The sequence below is a fragment of the Balaenoptera musculus genome, chromosome 1 (genome assembly GCF_009873245.2).
Source record: "Balaenoptera musculus isolate JJ_BM4_2016_0621 chromosome 1, mBalMus1.pri.v3, whole genome shotgun sequence".
Lineage (NCBI taxonomy): Eukaryota > Metazoa > Chordata > Mammalia > Artiodactyla > Balaenopteridae > Balaenoptera > Balaenoptera musculus.
The window spans coordinates 184,401,438-184,422,370 of NC_045785.1; the positions used below are offsets into that span (position 1 = coordinate 184,401,438).

At 43.1% G+C, this 20,933-nt stretch overlaps 2 protein-coding genes across 11 annotated transcripts in view; one reads left to right on the forward strand and one right to left on the reverse strand.

The window, feature by feature from the left end:
- Positions 1 to 12,038, reverse strand: UBE2T (ubiquitin conjugating enzyme E2 T). Of its 3 annotated transcripts, none has more exons than XM_036833467.1 (7): positions 11,760 to 12,038; positions 3,180 to 3,350; positions 2,537 to 2,606; positions 1,411 to 1,516; positions 1,201 to 1,299; positions 989 to 1,066; positions 1 to 396 (listed from the first exon to the last, which is right to left on the reverse strand). In XM_036833467.1, exons 2-7 carry the CDS (start codon positions 3,286 to 3,288, stop codon positions 271 to 273), a joined length of 588 nt encoding a protein of 195 aa, XP_036689362.1. In that variant the 5' UTR covers positions 3,289 to 3,350; positions 11,760 to 12,038; the 3' UTR covers positions 1 to 270. The 3 variants fall into 3 exon arrangements, with proteins under 3 accessions (XP_036689362.1, XP_036689352.1, XP_036689372.1); XM_036833457.1 differs by lacking the exon at positions 11,760 to 12,038 and adding an exon at positions 11,272 to 11,334; XM_036833477.1 differs by lacking the exon at positions 11,760 to 12,038 and having other exon boundaries at positions 3,137 to 3,344.
- A 3,133-nt stretch (positions 12,039 to 15,171) lies between these two features.
- PPP1R12B (protein phosphatase 1 regulatory subunit 12B) overlaps positions 15,172 to 20,933 on the forward strand; it is a 209,383-nt gene continuing 203,621 nt past the window's right edge. For 3 of the 8 annotated variants that reach the window (XM_036864258.1, XM_036864265.1, XM_036864296.1), the window contains exons 1-2: positions 15,175 to 16,189; positions 16,590 to 16,637. In XM_036864258.1, coding sequence (XP_036720153.1) covers positions 15,899 to 16,189; positions 16,590 to 16,637 — 339 coding nt within the window. In that variant the 5' untranslated portion in view covers positions 15,175 to 15,898. Of the gene's footprint in view, positions 16,190 to 16,589; positions 16,638 to 20,933 lie in introns of all 8 variants that reach the window. The other 5 variants (XM_036864272.1, XM_036864286.1, XM_036864294.1 and 2 more) reach the window with 4 other exon arrangements.

Consider the following 20,933-nt stretch of genomic DNA (forward strand, 5'->3'; position numbering starts at 1 on the left):
AACACATACTCAACACTAAATGATTATTTATTTTCCAGGTTTACAAGTTTTGGAATACATATGTATGAGCTAAATAAAACAAACTACACTCAGAGAATCAATGTAGAGCAGAACATATAAATACACAAGGTCTGTTTCACAGGATACAAAAATGATAATGCCATCAAATACAAAGAAAAACATTCCAGAAATGTAAGCAAATTGGACCATGCTGGCAAAGAACGCTGGCAAAGAACATATTAACTAAGACGGGCCTGGACAAACCCCACCCTAAACATCAGGGCAAAATTTCTTTTCTACGCCCCCCAGGTGCCTGGCTCTCCTTTTCTGTGCTGCGCTTTGTCCTTCTGAGTCACCCGCCTCGGGGGGGCTATCAGGCGTCTCTTCTTCATCAGCCTAAAAAGGAGCAGGCGGGGTAGAGCACAAGGTTCACACCGACTATTCTCCCAGGTCCTTCTCTGCTGCCTCCTGGATAGGACATTCTCTCCGACAACAGCTTCCCCCATCCTCTGTACTGTTTAACTTTTAATTCTTCTCACAAGTGACCCTAACTGCTGCATAACTCAGCCTGAAGCGCGGGACAGCTCAGCGACAACCTCGTGTGCTCATCTCCGCTCCTCAAGTTTGTCTTTTGTTAAATGAGGAAACTACCGATGTAAAACGGGGACGTTTCTCCTTCTCCCTTCCTCCACGTCCATGTCCCCTCCTGCCCTCCCCGACTCCTGCAAAGAGCTCCTTCTGGCCTAAACAACAGACCTCGGCTGCCCTGTGGTGGCGTGGGTGGACCGCAGCTGCTGGGCAACCCTGCAGCCGGTTGAGCTATCTGCTGAGTAATGATGTAGAAGGCTGCGGTAGGAGGAGATCAACCGGCCATCCCAGTGTCCAGTACGAACTTGGCACATCTAATAAACACTTACACACACAGAGACGCATTCACGCTTAACAGAGCAACAACAGGAGTGCAGTCAGAGCTGTAGAGACACCCTACCTTCTGTCTCGCGTGCTTCTCTGTCCACTGCCTGGCATTCCTGAGGAAGACTGGCTTGTTGTATTTAAACTCTGAGGACTAAGATGGAAGCAGACAGTCAATGGAGAGAGAAGGGGCTTGGTAACCAAGCTGCAGCCGCTACGCGACCCTCCCCAACGGAGAGCAGGACGTGGGGAAAGCAGGCCGTGAGCGGGGGGGCCGGGGGCGCTTACGATGTCGGCCATGAGCGGGTCATCAGGGTTGGGCTCGGCCATGAGCTGCTGGACAGAAGTCAGCAGGGTCGCGATGTTGAGGGACGGTCTCCAGGCGCCCTAGGCAGACAGACAGACAGACAGCGGCCCTAAGAACGTGCTTCTCTAACACAGGTTTTAGAGCCGAGGACCACAGAAGGCGAGAGGGTCGCCTCTGCTCCCACCACTCACTTTTGGCGGCAATTTGAGAACATCTAAACAAATCCTTCCAGCGGAATCGATGTTGGGATGGTAGATGGGAGTCAGAAATCGGATCTGAGGAGGTTCAAATGGGTACCTTTGAAAGCGCAGGAGAATACGGAAGTTTTACTAAAATACTGCTTCTTACATTATATACAGCTGCTGGTGACTAATGAGGACGACAGCCTTTGAGAGGCAAACCTTTGCTCTTGCCAAATTTTTATTACAAAAATTTATGAACAGTAGAAAAGTTGAAATAATAGTACTGAAAACCCTCTTATACCCACCACCTGGATCAAGCCCCTTCACCCTCTAAATACTTCAGCATGTCTCTCCTAAGAATAAGGTCCCTCTCCTATAGAGCTGCAAAACTATCAGTATACCTGTGAAAAAAATATAAAAATTATTTTCCAATATCACCTACTACTCAGATTTCCTCAATTTTCCCATTTTTTTTACAGATGGGTGTTGAAAAACAGGATCCAATTTTGATTTATACACTGCATTTGGAAAATCTCTATCGGTCTCAGAACTGACGCCCCCCGTGATTACTGAGCTGCTTCTCTCAGGACTTGTAACAAGCCTGGCCTGGTGAACAGCTGTCTACAAATCACAAACTACACTACAGCTACCACTCCCCTGATTAGAGCCTTACAGGAGACCTGTATTAAAAGGGCCTTAACACAGAGGCAGAGAGAATGGTGGCTGCCAGGTGCCGGGGGAGCCAGTGTTTAATGGGTGCGGGGTTTCAGGTTGGGAAGACGAAGAAGTTCTGGAGATGCATGAGGGGGACGGCTGGATGACAATGTGAATGCATTTAATGCCACTGAACCATGTGCTTAAAAACGGTTTAGACGGTCAATTTTATGTATATCTTACTACAGTGACGGGCAGGGGGTGGGGTGGGGGTGAGGCCTAGATGTGATCCAGCTCAGGGTTAAGAAAAAGAAATCGAACTCCAGAGACATGAAATAACTTGCCCAAGGTCACATTAAGTCATGGTAAGACGAGGATTAAAATCCAGGTCCTTTAACTCCTGCATTCAACACTCTACGACACTGCTGTCTTCCAGTAACTGCGCTTTACCCTGGAAATTTAGGATATAGTTCACACTGACCTCTCAGGAATGTTAACTTCCAGCTTGAAAACACCTTTTTCATAAGGTGTGTTTGCTCCACCTAATATCTCTTAAAAGAAAAAAAAGAAGAAGAACAAAACGTCAAGAGGTAATCAGATGATCTGAATTACCACACCCCATGGACCTAATGAAGTCTGGTCCTAACGGAAAAGCTGGGTCTGGGACAGAAACTCTCTCAGGGCTTAATAAGTCCCCATGCAATGTACCAGTGTACCCAAAGTTGGTGTCAAACAAAGAATACACAGGAGATCAAAACAGAAGGTGGACAACGCTGGCCTCAGATCACATACAACCTGCAGTTCTGCTTTGGTTGGAACGCAGTGTTCTGAACACTTACGTTTCCCATCTGGCCTCACAGATATTTGAGAAGGTGAGCTTTGGTACTAACACTGCTTCAGAGCTGATACCCAGATCTTGGCTTACAAATCAGTAAAAGATGGAATCAAAGGCCAAAGAAGAAATGTCATGGAAACCTTTTATAAATGTAAACAAATCAGGTAGAAAGATGGCGGGGCACTTTGACCTTGCAATTGTCCCCTACTTTAGAAGAACACACAGGTGTTCAAACTTCAGCACAACCTTTGACAGGGTCGTGACCCGTCACGCCTGGTGCAACACCTACGAGCTCGCAGATCTTCCATTCGGTCCCCATCCTGCCAGCATGTGATGCCCGGGGGTGGCTCCGCGGCCAGCAGGCTCAGCTCTCTCTTCAGACGGGATGCTCTCTGCATGACCCCAGGGAGAAGCACCCACACACGGTTCCTGGCGCCGCACTCAACACTGGCTGGGATCCCTGGGGAGAAAAGGGGCACCCACGAAAGGGTCAGTAACAGTGACCCCAGTTTTTAGCACACGGTTTCAATTCACTGAAGGACAAAGTCCTCATATTAATCTCTATTCTGAGATGGGAGTCTGAGTTTTTTCTATTTCCTTCTAGTTATCTATTAAAGCAAACATATCGAAAAAAATAAAGTATAAAACAATGCAAAAATTTCTACAAAGACTCTACATGCTTTAAATTAATGTCTGTTTCCACTGATAAATAATTAACTACTGAGGCAGAGCCTGGGTGTAGTTTTGCTCACCACTGCGTCCTCAGGTGCCCAGCAGAGAAACGGACGGTCAAGTACTAGCTGTGGGGGGAGAGCAAGGGCAGTGACGGGGGACAGTCATCACTCCAACGACAGGTTTATAAACTAATGCTTCAACGTCTGGGGTTTTCTCCACGTAGTTTGGAATCCACGTACTTCTCAACCCTTCAGAGTCCACTCGGTCAATTTCACCTTTCTTTAGTACTTCCAATCTTCCTTCCTTCTTCCCGTCAACACTCAAACAAGTTCAACATCTCTCTCATCTAACACAAGCCCCTCCCCCCTTCTCAGCCCCACTCCCCCCTCTGGCCGCCTCTGGCTCCACAGGTGAGTCACAAACACCACCTCCCAGTCTCCTGCCGTCTCTACACTTCATTCATGACATTTTTGACAAATACATAATATTAATGTAATCAATTACATTAATATTTACACTTTCGTGTGTGAAAATTTTCCTTACCTCCAAACTCAGATACTTTCACATTTAAGTCTTCGATCCACTAGTAATCAATTTGTGTGTATAGTGTGAGTAGGGGTCCAAGTCTGAATTATTTCCCTCATATGAAAAACCAATTGTCCTAGTCCCATTTATTGAAAAGTCCATCTTTTCCCTGCTGATGTTGTCATAAATTTCCATACATGTATGGCCCTGTTTTGGGATTATCGAATTTGTTTCACTGATCAACCTGTATTATCTTTCAGCCAATACCCCACTGCTTTAATTGTAGATTATTAGTAAGACCTGGTATATGGGAAGGTGAGTTCTTCCCCCTTGTTCTTTTTCTTCAGGAATGCCTTGGTTATTTCTTAGTCCTCTGCTCTCCCATATGAATTTTATAACAGTTTAAAAAGTCTACACATATATACACACACACATAGAAAGCTGCTGTGATTTGGACTGGAATTCCACTGACTCCACAGGATCAATTTTGGGAGAACTGACATCTTTATGGTAGTGAGTCCTACAATTCATGAACATGCTATGTTCAGGTCTTTCTGGATGCTTTTCAATCGTTTTATAATTTTCTCTATAAAGAGTTTACCTTTTGTTAGATTCATTCCTAAGTACTTTATATTTTTATCTTTTTTAAAACTCTATTTTCTCCCCATTTCTTATTGATATATGTAAATATAGTAGATTTTTAACCAAAACTTTATAATGCTAATGATGAATCTATTTGGGAGATGGGCTGTGGTTGGTAATTCTACATATATCATCCATGAATAATCAGTTTATTTCTTCCCTTCTAACCTTTTTCCTGTCGTCTATTCTGGCTATAACTTCCAGTACAATGCTGAACAAAAGAGCTGATAGCTGGTATTCTTATCCTATTCCTAACCTTAGAGGAAAAACTTTCAACACTATTGCTTATGGGTAAGACTAGCCTATAGTTTTCCTTCCTAATTTCGTCATCAGTTGTCAAAGTTAAGCTGGCCTCCTGAAATGAGTTAGTTTGACATCCTATAGAAGAATCTGGGAGATTATCTGTTTCTAAGATGTTTGACAGAATGATACCTGGTAATGGCGTTTTCAATGTGAGAAGATTTTAAACTACAAATCCAATTTCTTTAAATATTACAGCATTATTTAAGGTTTCTATTTCTTCTTGAGTCAATTTTGGCAAGTTAAATTTTTCTACAAATTTATCTATTGCATTGTTTTACATTTATTTATATAGAGTTATCTTTTCAATTTTGACATATAATGCTATACATTGCTTTCTAAGTACCAGTGCATTACAAAGTTTTGATATGTAGAATGTTTATTCCTCTATTCTCAATATTTTCTAATTTCCATTACGATTTAATTTATTTAGAAACAGGTTTCTCAATTATCAAACATGCAGGAGCTTCAGAGTTGTATTTACTATTGATTTCTAATATGTAGCTTTTCAAATCCTTTGAAATGTGTTGAGTCTTGCTTTATTGCAAAATATGCAGTCAATGTTCATAAATGTCCCAGGTGTGCTTATAAGTAAGACTGCCCCAAAGTTACAGGCTCAGCGTTCTCTACATGCCCACTAGAGAGGTGTGCTGGTCGTGTTGCTCAAATCTTCTCCAGCCTTACTGATTTTCCCTCCTCTGTGATTTATCAGTAATGAGAGTGATGTTTATTGAGAGTAGATCATTCTGATGCGAAATCTCTTAATTTCTCCTTGTAGTTTTATCAATTTTTGTCTTATGTATTTTAGGCTAAGCTGTTAGATACACACAAATTTAGAACTGCTACATATTCCTAGCAAATTACAGCTTTTATCACTAGCAAAGAGCCCTTCTATTCCCCGGTCATGCCTTTTTCTTAAAGTGTATCTCATGTTAAAGCTACTCCAGCTTTCTTCTGGTTGGTATTTGCTGAGACATCATTTTCCATCTTTTTATTTTCAACCTTTCTGCACCTTTACACTTTAGATGTGCCTCTTGTATATGTCTGGATTGTTTAAACCCAGTCTTTAAATCTTTATCTTTTAATTGGTATATTTAATATATTTACATTTACCAATATATTAGTTATCGATTATCATAAAACCACTCGAAACTTAGTGAACAAAAACAACCACCGTTTTGTTTGCTATAATTCTGTGGGCCAGCAATTTGAGCTGGGCTCAGCTTAACAATACTTCTTTTGGTCTTGTCTGGGATTACTAATGTGGCTGAAGTCATCTGGGGGCTCTACAGACAGCTGAATGGACTGGGAGGTCTAAGCTGGGGTGGTTCATCTCTCTTCCACCTCTGATGGGAGGACCGGCAAAGTCACGTTGAAAAGGGGCACACAGCCTGAGTTGGGAGGAATGATGGCCACCTTTGCAAACAACCTACCACAGTCATAATTACTGACATGTTTATATGTTTCCATATCTTACTTTATATTTTCCATTTGTCGTTTTTCTAATTTTCTTTTCCTCTTCTTTTGGGTTGATTTATTTTCTCATTCCATTTCCCATCTACTAGCTTGAAAGTTATAAACCATATTTGTATTTTTTTCTTAAGTTACCACATAGATTTTAACATGCATATTTAACTCATTCAAGTCTAAAGTTACCATTAGCCTCCTCCCAAACAATACAAAGACACTAGAATGACTTAACTCTGATCACAACCTTCACTGTTGACTTATACTGTTTTCTACTTTGATTCTATCATTTTCTTTAAATCCAACAAGGCATTGTTATTACTATTTTATACAGTCAAAGTGTAAGAAATACTGGGTGAAAAATTTCCAAATATTAAAAAAATAACAATCTACAAACCCAGGAAGATAGGAGCTACCCAAGCAGGATAAATACAAAGAAAACCACACCTAGGCTAGGCATGTTAGGAGAATAGCAAGAATGACAAGGATGGTAAATAACTATATAAGTATATTCCGTATGTTCAAGACGTAGAGAAGAGCATGAGCATGTTAAGAAGAAACATGGAAGATATAAAAAAAAAAAAGATGCAAATTAAACGTCTAGAAATGAAAAACACCATGTCTGAGATTAAAAATATAATGGATGGGATTAACAGCAGACTAGACAGTGTAGAAGATTAATGATTTTTAAGACACAGTGATAAATACAATCCAAAACCAAACAGTGTAAAAAACCATAAAGAAATGATCAGACCCTTATCAAGTGCCTGTGGGGACACGGAAACCTCTGGCTTCCGAGTACTTCATCTAAGGCTGCCCGTCAGTTGCCAAGGAGCTTAAAGATCTCATAAGTTAAATGTTCAGCGAGGATGGAGTGTCAAGAGGGTGTCCCAGAGGCTAACAGTAGGAATGGTAGCACTCCTCACATCTTTGCCCATCCTAAGCAAGGTGAAGGAGATGTAAAAGACCAAAATTCACTTATATGGATATGCGGGTTTGTCTACCAGACCCTTCTATGAGTTACCGTCTTAAATGACATATTATTTTATACTGCTAAACTTTCACAAAAGAGAATGGTTGAAAGATATGATATGTAGTAAGAACATTCTGGATGAATAAGGGCAATAAGCATTCTAAGTATTCCACATACAAGAACATCAGATAAAAGTGTATACTGTGAAACCCTTAATCAAGGACTTCCATGGTAGTGATCAGACAGCACAAACGTCAGATAAACACATTAAAGAATTGTATGTTTTATCCACCAGACATGTTTACTACTGAAGGGACTTTAGAGATCATCTAGTTCAACTTTTTAAAAATACAGACAAAAAAAAAAAATAAGACAAAACAAGTGAAATGGCTTGATTTTTCTGTTTAAAAACTAACTAATGGTTATTTTTGGATCACTGTGACTATGAATAAATAACTTTCTTTTAAAACTTTTTTCTAGAATGATTATATTATTTATAGAATGAGAACAGTAAGTTATTATAGGAAAAAGCATACTATTTCCCCTTAAAAAGAATTTCTGGATCTACCTGAATGAGTTTGCCAGGTTGTGCCCAGTTTCCAGCTTCTAAAGTCTTCATTTCCCTTCAACTAAGATTTCTTAACTACCAAGGGAAATCCCAGTTTTCTAAGACCAATTGTAAGAGCTTCAACAAAAACAGCTTGAAGATGTAACATCAGCTCACCCTGCTAAATGTCCAGTACCTGAATTCTAATAACATAACCCTATCCTGACAGCTTCTCTAATAGCATAAACCCCATAAGAACAGAGCCAATGGTGCGCACGCAAATTCCATGTCCCAAGGGAGTCCAGACCAGGGTTGTCAGATAAAATACAGAATGCCCAGTTAAATCTCAATTCAAGTAAATAAGTTTTTAGTATAAGTATGTCCTAAAAAAAGAAAAATTAAAAAAGAACAGAATATTAGTGATAACATTAAACAGACTTGAGTTGGGAGAGGGAAGAGGAGAGAAAAAATATTTGAAGAAATAACAGCCAAGAAGTTCTCAAATATGATGAAAACTATAAACTCAGATTCAAAATGCTCATGGAGCCACAAGCATAAGAAACATGAAGAAAACACCAAGACACATCCTTATTAAATTGCAGAAAACCAGTGATAAAAAGTTTAAAAAGCATCAAGAGGAAAAAGAAGTCATATTATGTGCAGAGGAACAAAGGAAAAAAGGCAGCAAATGTCTCCTCAGAGACAATGCATGCCGGAGGACAGTGGAACCACATCTTTAAAATATGGAAAGAGAAAACTGTTGACTTAGAATTCTATATCTGGCAAAAATTAAGGAGATAAAATGGAAAAATAATTAAACATAAGAGTAAATCTTTGCGACCTTGCATTGGGCAAAGTCTTCTTACATATGACACCAAGAGCACAAAAGACAAAAGAAAAAATAAACTGAATTTCATCAAACTTAAAAGCTTTTGTGCTTCAAGAACATCGTGAAGAAAGAAAGTGAGGGACTTCCCAGGTGGCACAGTGGTTAAGAATGCAGGGGACACGGGTTCGATCCCTGGTCTGGGAAGATCCCACATGCTGTGGAGCAACTAAGCCCGTGCGCCACAACTACTGAAGCTCATGCGCACCGCAACAAGAGAAGCCACTGCAATGAGAAGCCCACGCACGGCAACAAAGAGTAGCCCCTGCTCTCTGTAACTAGAGAAAGCCTGTGCAGCAACGAAGACCCAGCACAGCCAAAAAAAAAAAAGAAAGTGAGAAAACAATACATAGTAGGAGAGAAAACATTTACATATCATACACTTGATAAGGAACTTATTTGTATCCAGAACATATAAATAACTCAATAATGAAAAGACAACCTGATTAAAAAATGGACAAAGGATCTGAATAGGTATTTCTCCAAAGAGATACACAAATAATTCAATAAGCACGTGAAAAGATGCACAACATCATTAGTCACTAGGGAAATGCAAATCAAAACCACAGTAAGCTGTAACTTCACAACCACTAAGATAACTATAACCAAAAAGACAGCATCTAAGTGTTGGCGAGGGATGTGGAGACACAAATCCTCATATGTTGCTGGTGGAAATGCAAAACGATGCAGCTGCTTTGGAAAACAATCTGCCAGTTCCTCAAAACAGTTAACAAGGAGTAACTTATAACCCTGTAATTCTACTCCTAGGTATATAATCAAGAGAACTGAAAACATATCTACATAAAAATCTGTACATGAATGGTCACAGCAGCATTATTCATAATACCCAAAAAATGGAAACAATCCAAATGTCTGTCAACTGAAGAATGGATAAACGAAACGGGGAATGTCCATACAATGGACTATCATTCTGCAATGAAAAGAAATAAAGTGATTCACCAATTCCACTTCTGGGAATACATCCAAAGGAAACAACTCTAACTTGAAAAGATATCTGCATCCTCATGTTCAAAGTGTTATTAACAATAGCCAAGACTCAGAAACAACATCCATCAATGGATGAACAGCTAAAGAAGTTGTGGGATGTATACACAATTGAATACTATTTAGCCATAAAAAAGAGGAAATCCTACCATTTGCAGCAAGATGAATGGACCTTGAAGGCATTATACTAAGTGAAATAGGTCAAAGACAAATACTGTATGACCTCACTCACTTATATGTGGAAAAGGTCACATTTCAGGATCTGGTTCTCAGTTTTGTAGTCTAAAACTTCAACTTGGCAGTAAACCTAGATTTGATAGGGCTTAGATGTACTAATTCATGCCAAGCTCACTCACAAAGACTTAAACATTAATTAAAAGGTCAATTTATTAATTTGTAAAACTACAGTAAAATTTTTAACTCCACATATTCTCTCCCTAAGTTATTCCTACTTGGAAAACTAATTATAATCAGAAGATTACCTGGTGGTCATAGATTGTAGTTAGGAGGACGATAGCAACTTATGATAATCATAAACTTAAATTGAGGCAGCTATCTTAACCATATGTTTAAAGGTGACTAAGTTTGTGTATTGGTTGGGTCAAGGTACTCTCCTGAACTGGGGTGCAAACACAAAGGGTCCTTTGGTTCTCCTTCTAATCTCCAGGGCTGTTGCTCCTCCACAACTGAGACACTCAGAAATATTTAAATAGAATTGGTAATACTACAGGCAAATTAATACGTTAAATAGAATCAATTACACTACAACAGTCATTCATGTAAGTTATTCCAAATTTCCTTAGCCACACCTTTAAGACCATCATCTCTGGGACCAATTACTTTACTAGGTAATTAACCACTATTTTTATATACTGATCCTCACCACTTTTTCTCAGTAAGCAGACACTGGGAATCAATGACAATAAAACAAATATGCACAAGTCATAGAGTGTCGGAGGGAGGCAGGGGTACGTCTGAGGGGGCAAGGAGGAGGCGGGGGAGCGGGGCCGGCAAGGAGAATGTGTAGAGGAGAGAGAGGAGGTAGCGGGACGGCCGGGGGGAGGGGCATGTCTGGAAGGGATGGGGGAGGCCCGGGGGCTGGGAGGGGGCGGCCGCTGGGGCGTGGTGTTGGCAGCTAGATGGCTGGGGCGGCCGGGGGACAGGGGGACAGGGAGACAGGCCGGGGGCGCGCGCCCGCCACGGCTGTCAAGACATCCATCCAGAGCCTCCGTTCCACAGCCGATAGTCGGAGAAGAGGAAGGTCCCCCGACAGGCAGAAAGCCACCAACCCACCCACCGCCCCACCGCAGACCCCCGCGGGCGGCCTCTCTGCAGAAGAGCCGGAGGACCCGCTCCCTCACCTGCGCTGACGCCCCTCGCAGTGCAGCGGCACAGACCAGCCTGCACCGCGCCTGCACGAGCTCGACGGTTGCGTCGCCCCGCCTCCCGCCCGCGAGGGTGTGATTGGTCGGGAGCGCTGCCCGGGAGGAGCGCGGCTTCCGATTGGCTGGACTCCGAGCGGGCTCCGCCCACGCGCTTTGAACAGGGGCGCGGCGCGCGGGGACTGGCTCGGTTCTGGCTCCGTCTGTCCCAGCGAGAGGCGCGGTAGGAGGAACCGGGAGAATCTGATCGGGAGAAGGGGCTACGGTCAGGGTTTTTCACGCGGAGGGGCTGCCGCTCCAGGACAGTCATACCCGCGGAGGGCGCTCCGGGAATTCAACGGAATCTGAGGGACTGGGGATTCGGAGCCGGGTTCCGACTTGGGGCGCGCGGCCCGGCGGCCCTGGCTTCCCGCGCGGGGAGCGTCCGTCGTGCTCGGACCGCACTGCCGGCCGGAGGCCGTACCCACCCTCGCCTCCTGCTCCGGCCGCGGGAGGGGCGGCCGGTCCTCCTAAACCTGCGGACCGGTACAGTCCGACCGCTGCGGGATTTGTGCGTTCGGCCCAGATCTGCGTTCAGTAGCCGTGGCTCCCGGTGACCGCTGCGTGGGGCGTCCTCTCTGCCCCGCAGACCCGCGCTCTCCAGGACGGTCCGCGGCGCTCCCGGGGCCTCACGTCGGTTGTGGGAGTGAGCCACGCGGGGAGCTGCGAATCACACAGGAATCCTGTTACAGTCCAGTTAGCTGTCGGGTTCGCACCTACTGTTAGCATTTACTCATTGTGGGGAAGTGTTTTCCTTCTTAATTCTGGAGTTGGCTGCTTATTTTAGTACTGATATTTTCTATTTTAATCTCTTCAATGTCTTCTCTTATTTTCCACCCCAACTGTAACTGTGTCACAATTACAGTTCTGTCTTCGGAGCTGAAATTGATTACTTTCTTGGGTGGTTTTCTGAGAATCGAGTCTTTAAAATGTCTCTTAGAAAAACCAGGCACTATGTTGAGTCTGGTGGAAAGGAGAGATAGTATGATAAAACAAGCAAAGACCTGTAGTTTTGGAAGCCAAACCGAAAGAATTGGATAAAAGAAAAAAGAAAAACAGAAAGAACTCCGTAGGCTAAATGTACAGTCTCTGTTTGTCCACCAGAGGGAGGTATGTTGACTGGTGGGAACAGAGGCCACGCTGAAAGGTTTTCATAAACTGTACCGGTGTCATTGCTTTAAAAAATGGAGTATTCTGATTTGTAGTTCATGTTTTAAGTGTATGGGAAATTATTATTTAATAAAAGTTTCCTCACTTTATACAACAGTGTATGTGCATCATAGCTGGTGCACTTAGTACATTTAAAAGTTCAAAAATTGTGGTGATGGTTTTGTAATGTGTAAAAATACCAAATCACTATGTTGTGCACCAGGAACTGACGTAGTTTATAGGTTAATTATACTTCAACAAACAAAAAAATCTTATAGAAAAAGAGAACAGATTTGTGGTTTACCGCAGGCAGGGGAATTGGATGGAGGTGGTCACAAGGTACAAATTCCAGTTATAAGATAAATAAGTACTAGGGATATAATGTCCAATGTGATAAATATAATTAACACTGCTGTATGTTATATATGACGGTTAAGAGAGTAAATCCTAGGAGTTCTCATCACAAAATATAGCTTTTTCTTTTTCTTTTATTTTGTTATCTATATGAGACGATGGCTATTCACCAAGCTTACCGTGGTCATCATCTCATGATGCATGTAAGTCAGATCATCATGCCGCACACCTTAAACTTATACAGTGCTGTATGTCAATTATATCTCAGTAAAACTGGAAGAAAAAAGTACAAAAATTATGTTTTACCTATACACAGGATTATTTGTCAGGATTTATTCACTTGTATATAAAATATTTTTTTCTTTAGAATATTTAGGAAATCTAAACTCTCATGTTTGTTTAATGGTAGTAAACAATTGTATAAGTTTATTGTTTAAGTTTACTCTCAGAGAGCCCTGCTTGAGGGAAGACGTTTCAGAAAAAAACTTAGATGATTTTAATTTTGAAAAGCTTTTCAAATCATTATACACAGATTGATTTGTTTTTTTTTTTTTTTTTGGTGGCATAACTTTTTTTTGGCTGAGCTAGTTAAATTAATTAGATTATAATAATTATCACTGCATTCCGTAATCACATAGCTGGAAGATTCATCTCCTTCCAGGTAGGTTTGCACTTAAATTATGTAAGGAACTTAACTACTTATATTTTTCTTTAAAATCTCCAAAGAGGGTATCATTTTCTTACTACCTCAGGAAAAAAGCAAGTAAAATAGATACAGTAAGGAAGTACTACCTGGAACTTCCTAGTATTGAGACTGAATTCTTCCTATTGAAATTTAAGTTCATACCTCTTGGGAAAGTATGGATTTAACTTGGACTTGGCCAATTTTAGCTTATTTTTACAACTGGAACCAGATGTTTCTTCTTTCCTGATTCTGAATGCGAAAAGAATACAGCCAGAAGAAATATAACATTATCGAGCCATGAAAATTTTACCCTAGTTTAAAAATCCTTATTAGAAAACCAGTATGTAAAATATATGGTCCAATTATACATACTTTTTTTGAGCCGATATTGTGTACCAGGATCGTAATATTAAAATGGTGCACGTGGATTGCTGTCAGAGATCTGTTTCCTGAGATTTCAGCGATTTGCTGAAAACTTGCCCTTCTCTTACTTTTTTGTTTCCTTGCCAGACTAGCAGAGTTCAGCTAATAATGGTTTCTTGAAGAGGGTTAGGTTCCTAGCTGAGTATTATTTCCTATCTTGTTTAATATCAATATTTCTTTTATTCTATAGGGACGGTTCTATTTGAGAGCTTGTGAGCAATTTTAATTATTAGCAAGAGGCTGAGTTGGAATAAGAAGAGGTTCCATGCTGACAAGTTATAAAGTAAACCTCATACAGAATTTTTAATTCCAATAGATGATGAGGCATGAGAAGTTCTATGGTGACTAAATTAATGCAAGGAAAATATGGCTATATAAAGTATACAGTGTTACATCTTTTATTTTTATGCACATTGTTCTTCACAGTTCTCAAAGATGTATGACTTAATTAGTATTTATAAAGAATTCAAGGATACCTAATTAAAGCATATATGGATAGACGTAGTATTATTAGACATAATAATTTACATTTATATGTCCCTTTTCATTTGATTCTTGGCTTGTCTCAGCGGAAATTGAGGCACATGATAGAACATAGTAAAGTTTCCCTTTACAACGACCTAATCATTTTTGCAACATTTTTTTAAATGAAAAACTTCAACCATACAGGAAAGTTCAAAGAACCTAATAATTGTATATGTTCTCTTTCATAATGGAAAACACAGTTATGTTTTGTCCAGGGCTAAAGCCCTGGGGAGTTAAAGTTACTAAATCAACCTGACAGGTTTTAATAACCAAGTTCACTGTGAATATGAAAATGGCCTGCGTGCTGCCTTAGGAATTTAGGACGCGCATGGTATTTTTTTAAATTGAACTATAGTTGACTTACAATATTGTGTTTGCACCATAGTATTTTTTTGTAGCTTTGGGAAAAAAATCATGGAAGACGGGACATATGTCCCACATATGCCTCCCAAGAACTTAAGATCCATGAAAAGAGTAGAAGAGGAGAGAGAAGGGAAATTAATATTTATTGTGAACTGGTATACGCACAGAGATAGTACTAGATATCCTTGCATGTATTATCTTATCCGCTCCACACGACCACCCTGTGAGATTTTTTTTTTTTTATTAATTTTTTGGCCGCGCCGGGTCTTGTGGGATCTTAGTTCCCGAGCAGGGATTGAACCGGCGCACCCGGCCGTGAAAGCGCCGAGTCCTATCCTCTGGACCTCCAGGGAATTCCCTAAGGTATTATTATTCCCATCTTACAAATCAGGCTCGGAGAAGTCAAGTAACATGTTGGGAGGAGAACTGAACTTGAATGCGCTTCCCACTATACCTGCGAGCATCATTCCCAGGACCTCTTCAGGGCCATGTGTTAATGCGTTCTAAATTACAACTTTAATAAAGCTCTGGATTTACAACCAGGACACTGTTTTGAGAGTTTCGGGTACTTTCCGTCCAGTTTTTCCGCAATAGAAAGTAGGGATAATTGCCGACCCCTTTTCCACTTCAAAAGACTGACGTGATAATTAGGGAGCCAAGATTAGCTGGAATTCAGAACAAGAATAAACTACGACTCCCAACAAGCCCGCGGAGGTGACTCGGGCGGGGGACAGCTCCCGCTTCGGGGCAGAGGTGACCCCGCGCGTCCGTGGCCAAGCAGGGACCCCCCCCCCCCAACCCGGGCCGCGCCTCTTTCCCGATGCATCCAGGGACTTGTAGTTCCCGTCGGGCGCCGGTGCGCCCGGGAGATGGGGAGCGCGCGGATCTTCTACTACAGGTCCCGTGATGCCTCCGGGGCGCCGCCGCGCCTGCGTGCTGAGGCCACGGGGGAGTGCGGGCGGCGCGGGCAGCGGAGCAGTAAAGATGGCTGCGCGCGGGTCTCCGCCCTCCGCTCCCGGCTGAGGTGCCTGGCGGCGGCTGCGGCGGCGGCCCGCAGCAGCGGCGGCGATGGCGGAGATGGAGCACCTGGGCGGGAAGCGGGCCGAGTCGGCGCGGGCACGGCGGGCCGAGCAGCTGCGGCGCTGGCGGGGCTCGCTGACAGAGCAGGAACCCGCCGACCGGCCGGGCGTGGGGCTGCCGCCGCAGGCTCAGCGCGGGGGCCCGCGGGTCCGCTTCGAGGACGGCGCCGTGTTCCTGGCCGCCTGCTCTAGCGCGGACACCGACGAGGTGAGGCGGCTCCTGGCCCGGGGCGCCGACGTGGACACGGCCAACGTGGACGGCCTGACCGCCCTGCACCAGGTGAGCGCGCGGGGCCGGTGGCTGAGCCGCCTCCCGCCCCCCCCGCGGCAGGGGTCCCCGCCGCTCGGCAGTGTCCGCATCCCGCCGCCCCCGGTCGGCGCGGTGTCCCCCGGTGCGCGCCCGCGCCGCCTGCCTGGTGCCCTCTCGGAAGCCGGCTTTCCGTTCTCCCGGGAGCGAGTCCGGGGTCGGGCCGGGGCTGGCAGGTCTGGGTCCGTTCCGCGTCCTCTGGTTTGCGATGGTTCGAAGGCAGCTTCCGTGTCCCGCGGGCCCAGCTCGCGAGTCCCCGACCTCACGCTCTCCCCGCCAGCGTTACCCCCGCCGGCGGAGAACCAACCTGCGGAATCATCTGGTTTGCTTGATGCTCGTGCAATAGCCTTTCTTTCTTTCTTTTCCCCTAAAGCCCCCTGTGGAAATGACACGCCCCGGATCGGGCTGTAATCTGTGGACTGTGGGTAACTTGACAGTTAGTTCTGTGCTTGGTGCGAACACCTTCACTTTCCCCCTCTTATGCAACCATGTTCTGTGTGGCTGTCATGACTAACTCCACCCTCCCTCTCCACGTGGAACTCCATCAGTTATTTCGGTGAGCCGGGAGCTGGACACCCACTCGTAATCTCTCTTGTTTTCCTTCTTCTGCTGTCTGTGCGAAGTGGATGTGTTGGCATGAGAATCCACTTCTAAATAATAATTCAAGTTCGCGTCATGCCACGTTCCTGAACATATTAGCCAGTACCTTAAAAGTCGTCCTCACTACGTTTGCAGTCCTTTTTTTTCCCAGATAAAAGAACCTTCTTTTCACTCTGTTATATGCATTTCTTCATGCTCTTAACCGTGCCCCAGCTAAGGTAGCAACCAACATTTGTGTAGTCCTTTGCTGTTTAAAAATTATTTTATATGTCTTACTGCATGTAATCTCAGCAGTGATCCTTTGAAGTAGGTGTGGCAGGTCGTGTTATAATAACCGTTTTACAGTTGAGGAATCCGAAGCTTAGAAAATTGTTGCTTGTGCGAGATTAGAGCGGCTAGAAGTTGCCCTTAGGCATGGATTTTTCAGATTTAAGCTCCAGAGCTGTATATCTCACCTAATAAAGAGCTGAATATAAATAAGATGGACACAAAGAGTGTAACCGAAAGTGGTGGGGTCCGGCCGCTCGCAGCTCAGAAGCCAATAAAGAGGCAAGTTTGGTGGAAAGGAAAGTTTGCTTTACTTTGGATGCCAGCAAGTGGAGGGGGGCGGGGCGGAGGGTGGACGCCTGCCTAAAGGCCGACTCCCCCCACCGACAGTCAGTGGGCAAGAGCTTTTACAGGCAGAGGGAGGGGGCTATGTGCAGAGACAGCACAGTCAGCTCTGACGGTCATCTTCAAATTGGTCATTGGTGGTCTCATCAGCATCATCTTGATTGTTTTAAGTACAGTTAGGCTTCAGTTCCAGGGTCGGTTTGTTCCCATTTCTTGAGGCCGATTCTCAGAATTGTGGCAGCTTAGGTCATGGCTACAGCCTGGTCATCATGTAGTTAACTTCTTCCAGCTGGCCGGGGTTTCGGTATCTACAAAGTAAACAGCTCACAGGATATGGCTCAGAATATTATCTATAGCCCTTGAGGAGGGACTGAAGGTCCTTGACCATGCTTAAGGACTAAACTATTATTATTTGGTCTCCTTTGACTGTTTTCCTTTGTTTCTGCATTTTGTCACCTCTCTGATTAAACTTATTCTTTGACTAAAGTTATCCCACAGACAAAAGGCAGGCTGAGGACATGGGGGGGCATAGACCATAGGGTCCTTCTGTGTTTCAGGAGGGCCACGTGCATTATTTTAAATTTCTGAGCTCTTTGAGAGGATGAATTTTTACTTTTCAGATGTATTTGGGATGTAGATTCTGAAAGAAAACACTTGAAGGGGTCCTAGAGGCTAGAGGAGTAGAAACCTGTTTCTAGTCCACGTGTTCTTTATTGAAGCACAGTGTTCTGAGTATAACTCAGTAGCCCTGTTTCTCTTAAGGCGACTCTGCTAGCTGAGTCTGGCCCTTACCACACACGTTTTAACAATGCCCTGAGAAAAGCACCTGCTTTGAGGTTACTCCTGGTAGGTCTCCTTCCCACACCAGGAAAGCAGTTTTCTGACCCCTTTTCCTGAGACTGGTCCCCTTGGTGTCTTTCTTTCTCTCTTAATTACCACCCTAGATTGTGAAGTGCAACCTCTCTCAGTTAATATTCTTTCACGTTCCGTAATCTCCTGAAATAGGAGAGGAAGGAGATGACAGCTGTGGAATTTTTTGAAACACCTGCCAGTGCACTATGGCATTCCTCCCTATTTACAGGGCTGGCGGTGAGTTGAGTTGACCAGGTATACTCAATACTAGAAAATTCAGCTAAAGATTAGGCTGCTTGAAGATGTGAGGTCAAACAAACCTTATGTTGAGAGACCGTCCCTTTGTTTGAATCAAGACCGGGGCGTTTATTGGCTCAGGCATCCTTTTACAAGTCAGTTTCTGCAGAGTTACAATATGTTTCTCCCATGTCTGAAGAACTCTGAAGATACATACAAGATTATTTTCGAAATGTGAGGCTGGAGCCGCCAGAGGCTGAACAGCCATGGAGTGAATGACTGCATGTCCCGTGAAGCGGAGAGTGGTACACTTCCCTGAATCACTTAGTGAAAATACCCACCTGCCGTACAAGTGTGATGTGAACTATCAGGATGACTGCTTCCAATCTCTCTTGTTCTGGCCGCAGCCTCTTGACCAGCTGTGCACTATTACCTGAGCACATTGGAAGAAACTCCCAGAAGATGTTGGGGGGATGAGTTTTCCTCTCCCACAAGGTTATAGTAGATGTTTTGCACTTCAGGTTGTGGTGCCTTGATGCTACTTTTGACTTAGAGACCTTTCTTTCTTGGCAGGCTTTGCTTCTGCCACGAGGTGCTTGAGTCAAAGATAAGCTCCAGGGGGCCTATTAATAATGCTTGAAATAGACTGGGATAAGAAGTATCTCAAAGATTAGAACTACTCTGATGAAAGCCTTGGAAACTGATGCAGTCTAACCAAACTTGGGCAAATAAATTAAGATTTGGTGTGTATGTAGAGCTGTCAATGAAAAGGGCGTTAATCTGATTATATAACCTTGGAAGCGCATGTTTGCTCACAGAGGAATACCCGTTTCATTTATGTGTATATATTACAGGGCATGAAGTGTGGGCTAATAATTGTGTGGGCTGGTCCTTTTAAAATTTTCTTTTTATTTGTTTATTTATTTTGTAAGGTCGATTATTAGCACCTATCTTGTATCCTTAGCATTATGATCTTGGGTACTGTAGGTCCAGATACAGGCTCTTAGAACTGTATCTACCAAATTATCAGGTTGCTGAGGGGCAAGTGCTTGCTTTTGGAAAGGAGGTTTTCTGGGATTTGTTAAAATGGCTGCCTGCTCTTCCTTCAGAGTGTATTATATTGACACTTACGTTTACGCGGGTGTGGGGAGGACACCAATGTCAGTACACGTGGATCTTAACACGAGGCCAGGCTGATCAGTCTTCATTTGGAGGGATACCTAGCAGACTAGAATGATACTGTGCTTGACTTAGAATTCAGGTTGGTTTTGTAACAGTCTCAGAGTCCACGTTTGGACCCTCAGGGTCACCCCAGACTGGAATTCAACTCCTAGTAGCCTCTGTCATTCTAGAGCTGCCTCAATCTGACCCTGTATCCTCAGGGAAATCAAAGTTATCTATTTCCCTGGAAGAGAGGTGGAGGTAGGGATAGATGAGGGAAGGAAGAAAGGCAGAGCAGTTTATATTCAGAGTGAGACAGAAGAACACTAAGATGATTACATGTTCAGTTCAATTTCAAATAGTATGTATGTGTGCCAACTTATAAAATAAAACTTGTATTCTTTTTTTAATTGGGGTGTAATTGACATTTAACATTATATTAGTTTCAGGTGCACAACATTTGCTTCAATATTTGTGTGCACTGTGGAACGATCACTGTAGTAAATCTAGTCACCATGCAAAGTTAGTTTTTTTCCCTTGTGATGAGAACTTTTAAGATACACTTTCTTGGCGACTTTCAAATATGCACTACAATATTATTGACTGTGATCACCTTGCTGTACATTACATCCCCATGATTTATTTGTTTATTTAACTTTTTATTTTGTATTGGAGCATAGTTGATTAACAATGTTGTGATAGTTTCAGGTGTAGAGCAGAGTGATTCAGTTGTACATATACAAGTATCCACTCCCTTTTCAAATTCTTTTCCCATTTAGCTTGTCACATAATATTGAGCAGAGTTCCCTGTGCTATTCAGTAAGTCCCTGTTGGTTATCCATTTTAAGTATAGCAGTGTGTACATGTCAATCCCAAACTCCCTAACTATCCCTTCCCCCCACCCTTCCTCCCTGGTAACCATAAGTTCATTCTTTAAGTCTGTGAGTCTGTTTCCGATGACTTGTTTATTTTATAACTAGAATAAAACTTGTATTCTTAACCTTTTCTCTTTTATTCCAAGTTCATTATTTATTCGTCTTATAGTTCCATGTGTGAAGGGACTTATCCTGTATATTGGTGAATTTTGCTTAGTGTTGGGGAGCAAGGTAATCTGGGATTAAGAAAATCCTGTTGGAGTCTTTCTTATTGTGGATCTAGAACAGTCATCCTGAGTCATTTTGGTAGTTTACCTCTTCACATTGGTTAATAGGAGGCATCAGAACATGTTGGCCACCTGGCCACTTGCCTTATGAGT

Coding starts and splice junctions, on each gene's coding strand:
- UBE2T (XM_036833467.1), bottom strand. CDS start 3,288: ATGCAGAGAGCATCCCGTCTGAAGAGAGAGCTGAGCCTGCTGGCCGCG. Junction 2,607..3,179: donor AATGGAAGATCTGCGAGCTC/GTAGGTGTTGCA, acceptor TTTTCTTTTAAG/AGATATTAGGTGGAGCAAAC. Junction 1,300..1,410: donor TTCTCAAATTGCCGCCAAAA/GTGAGTGGTGGG, acceptor CTGTCTGCCTAG/GGCGCCTGGAGACCGTCCCT.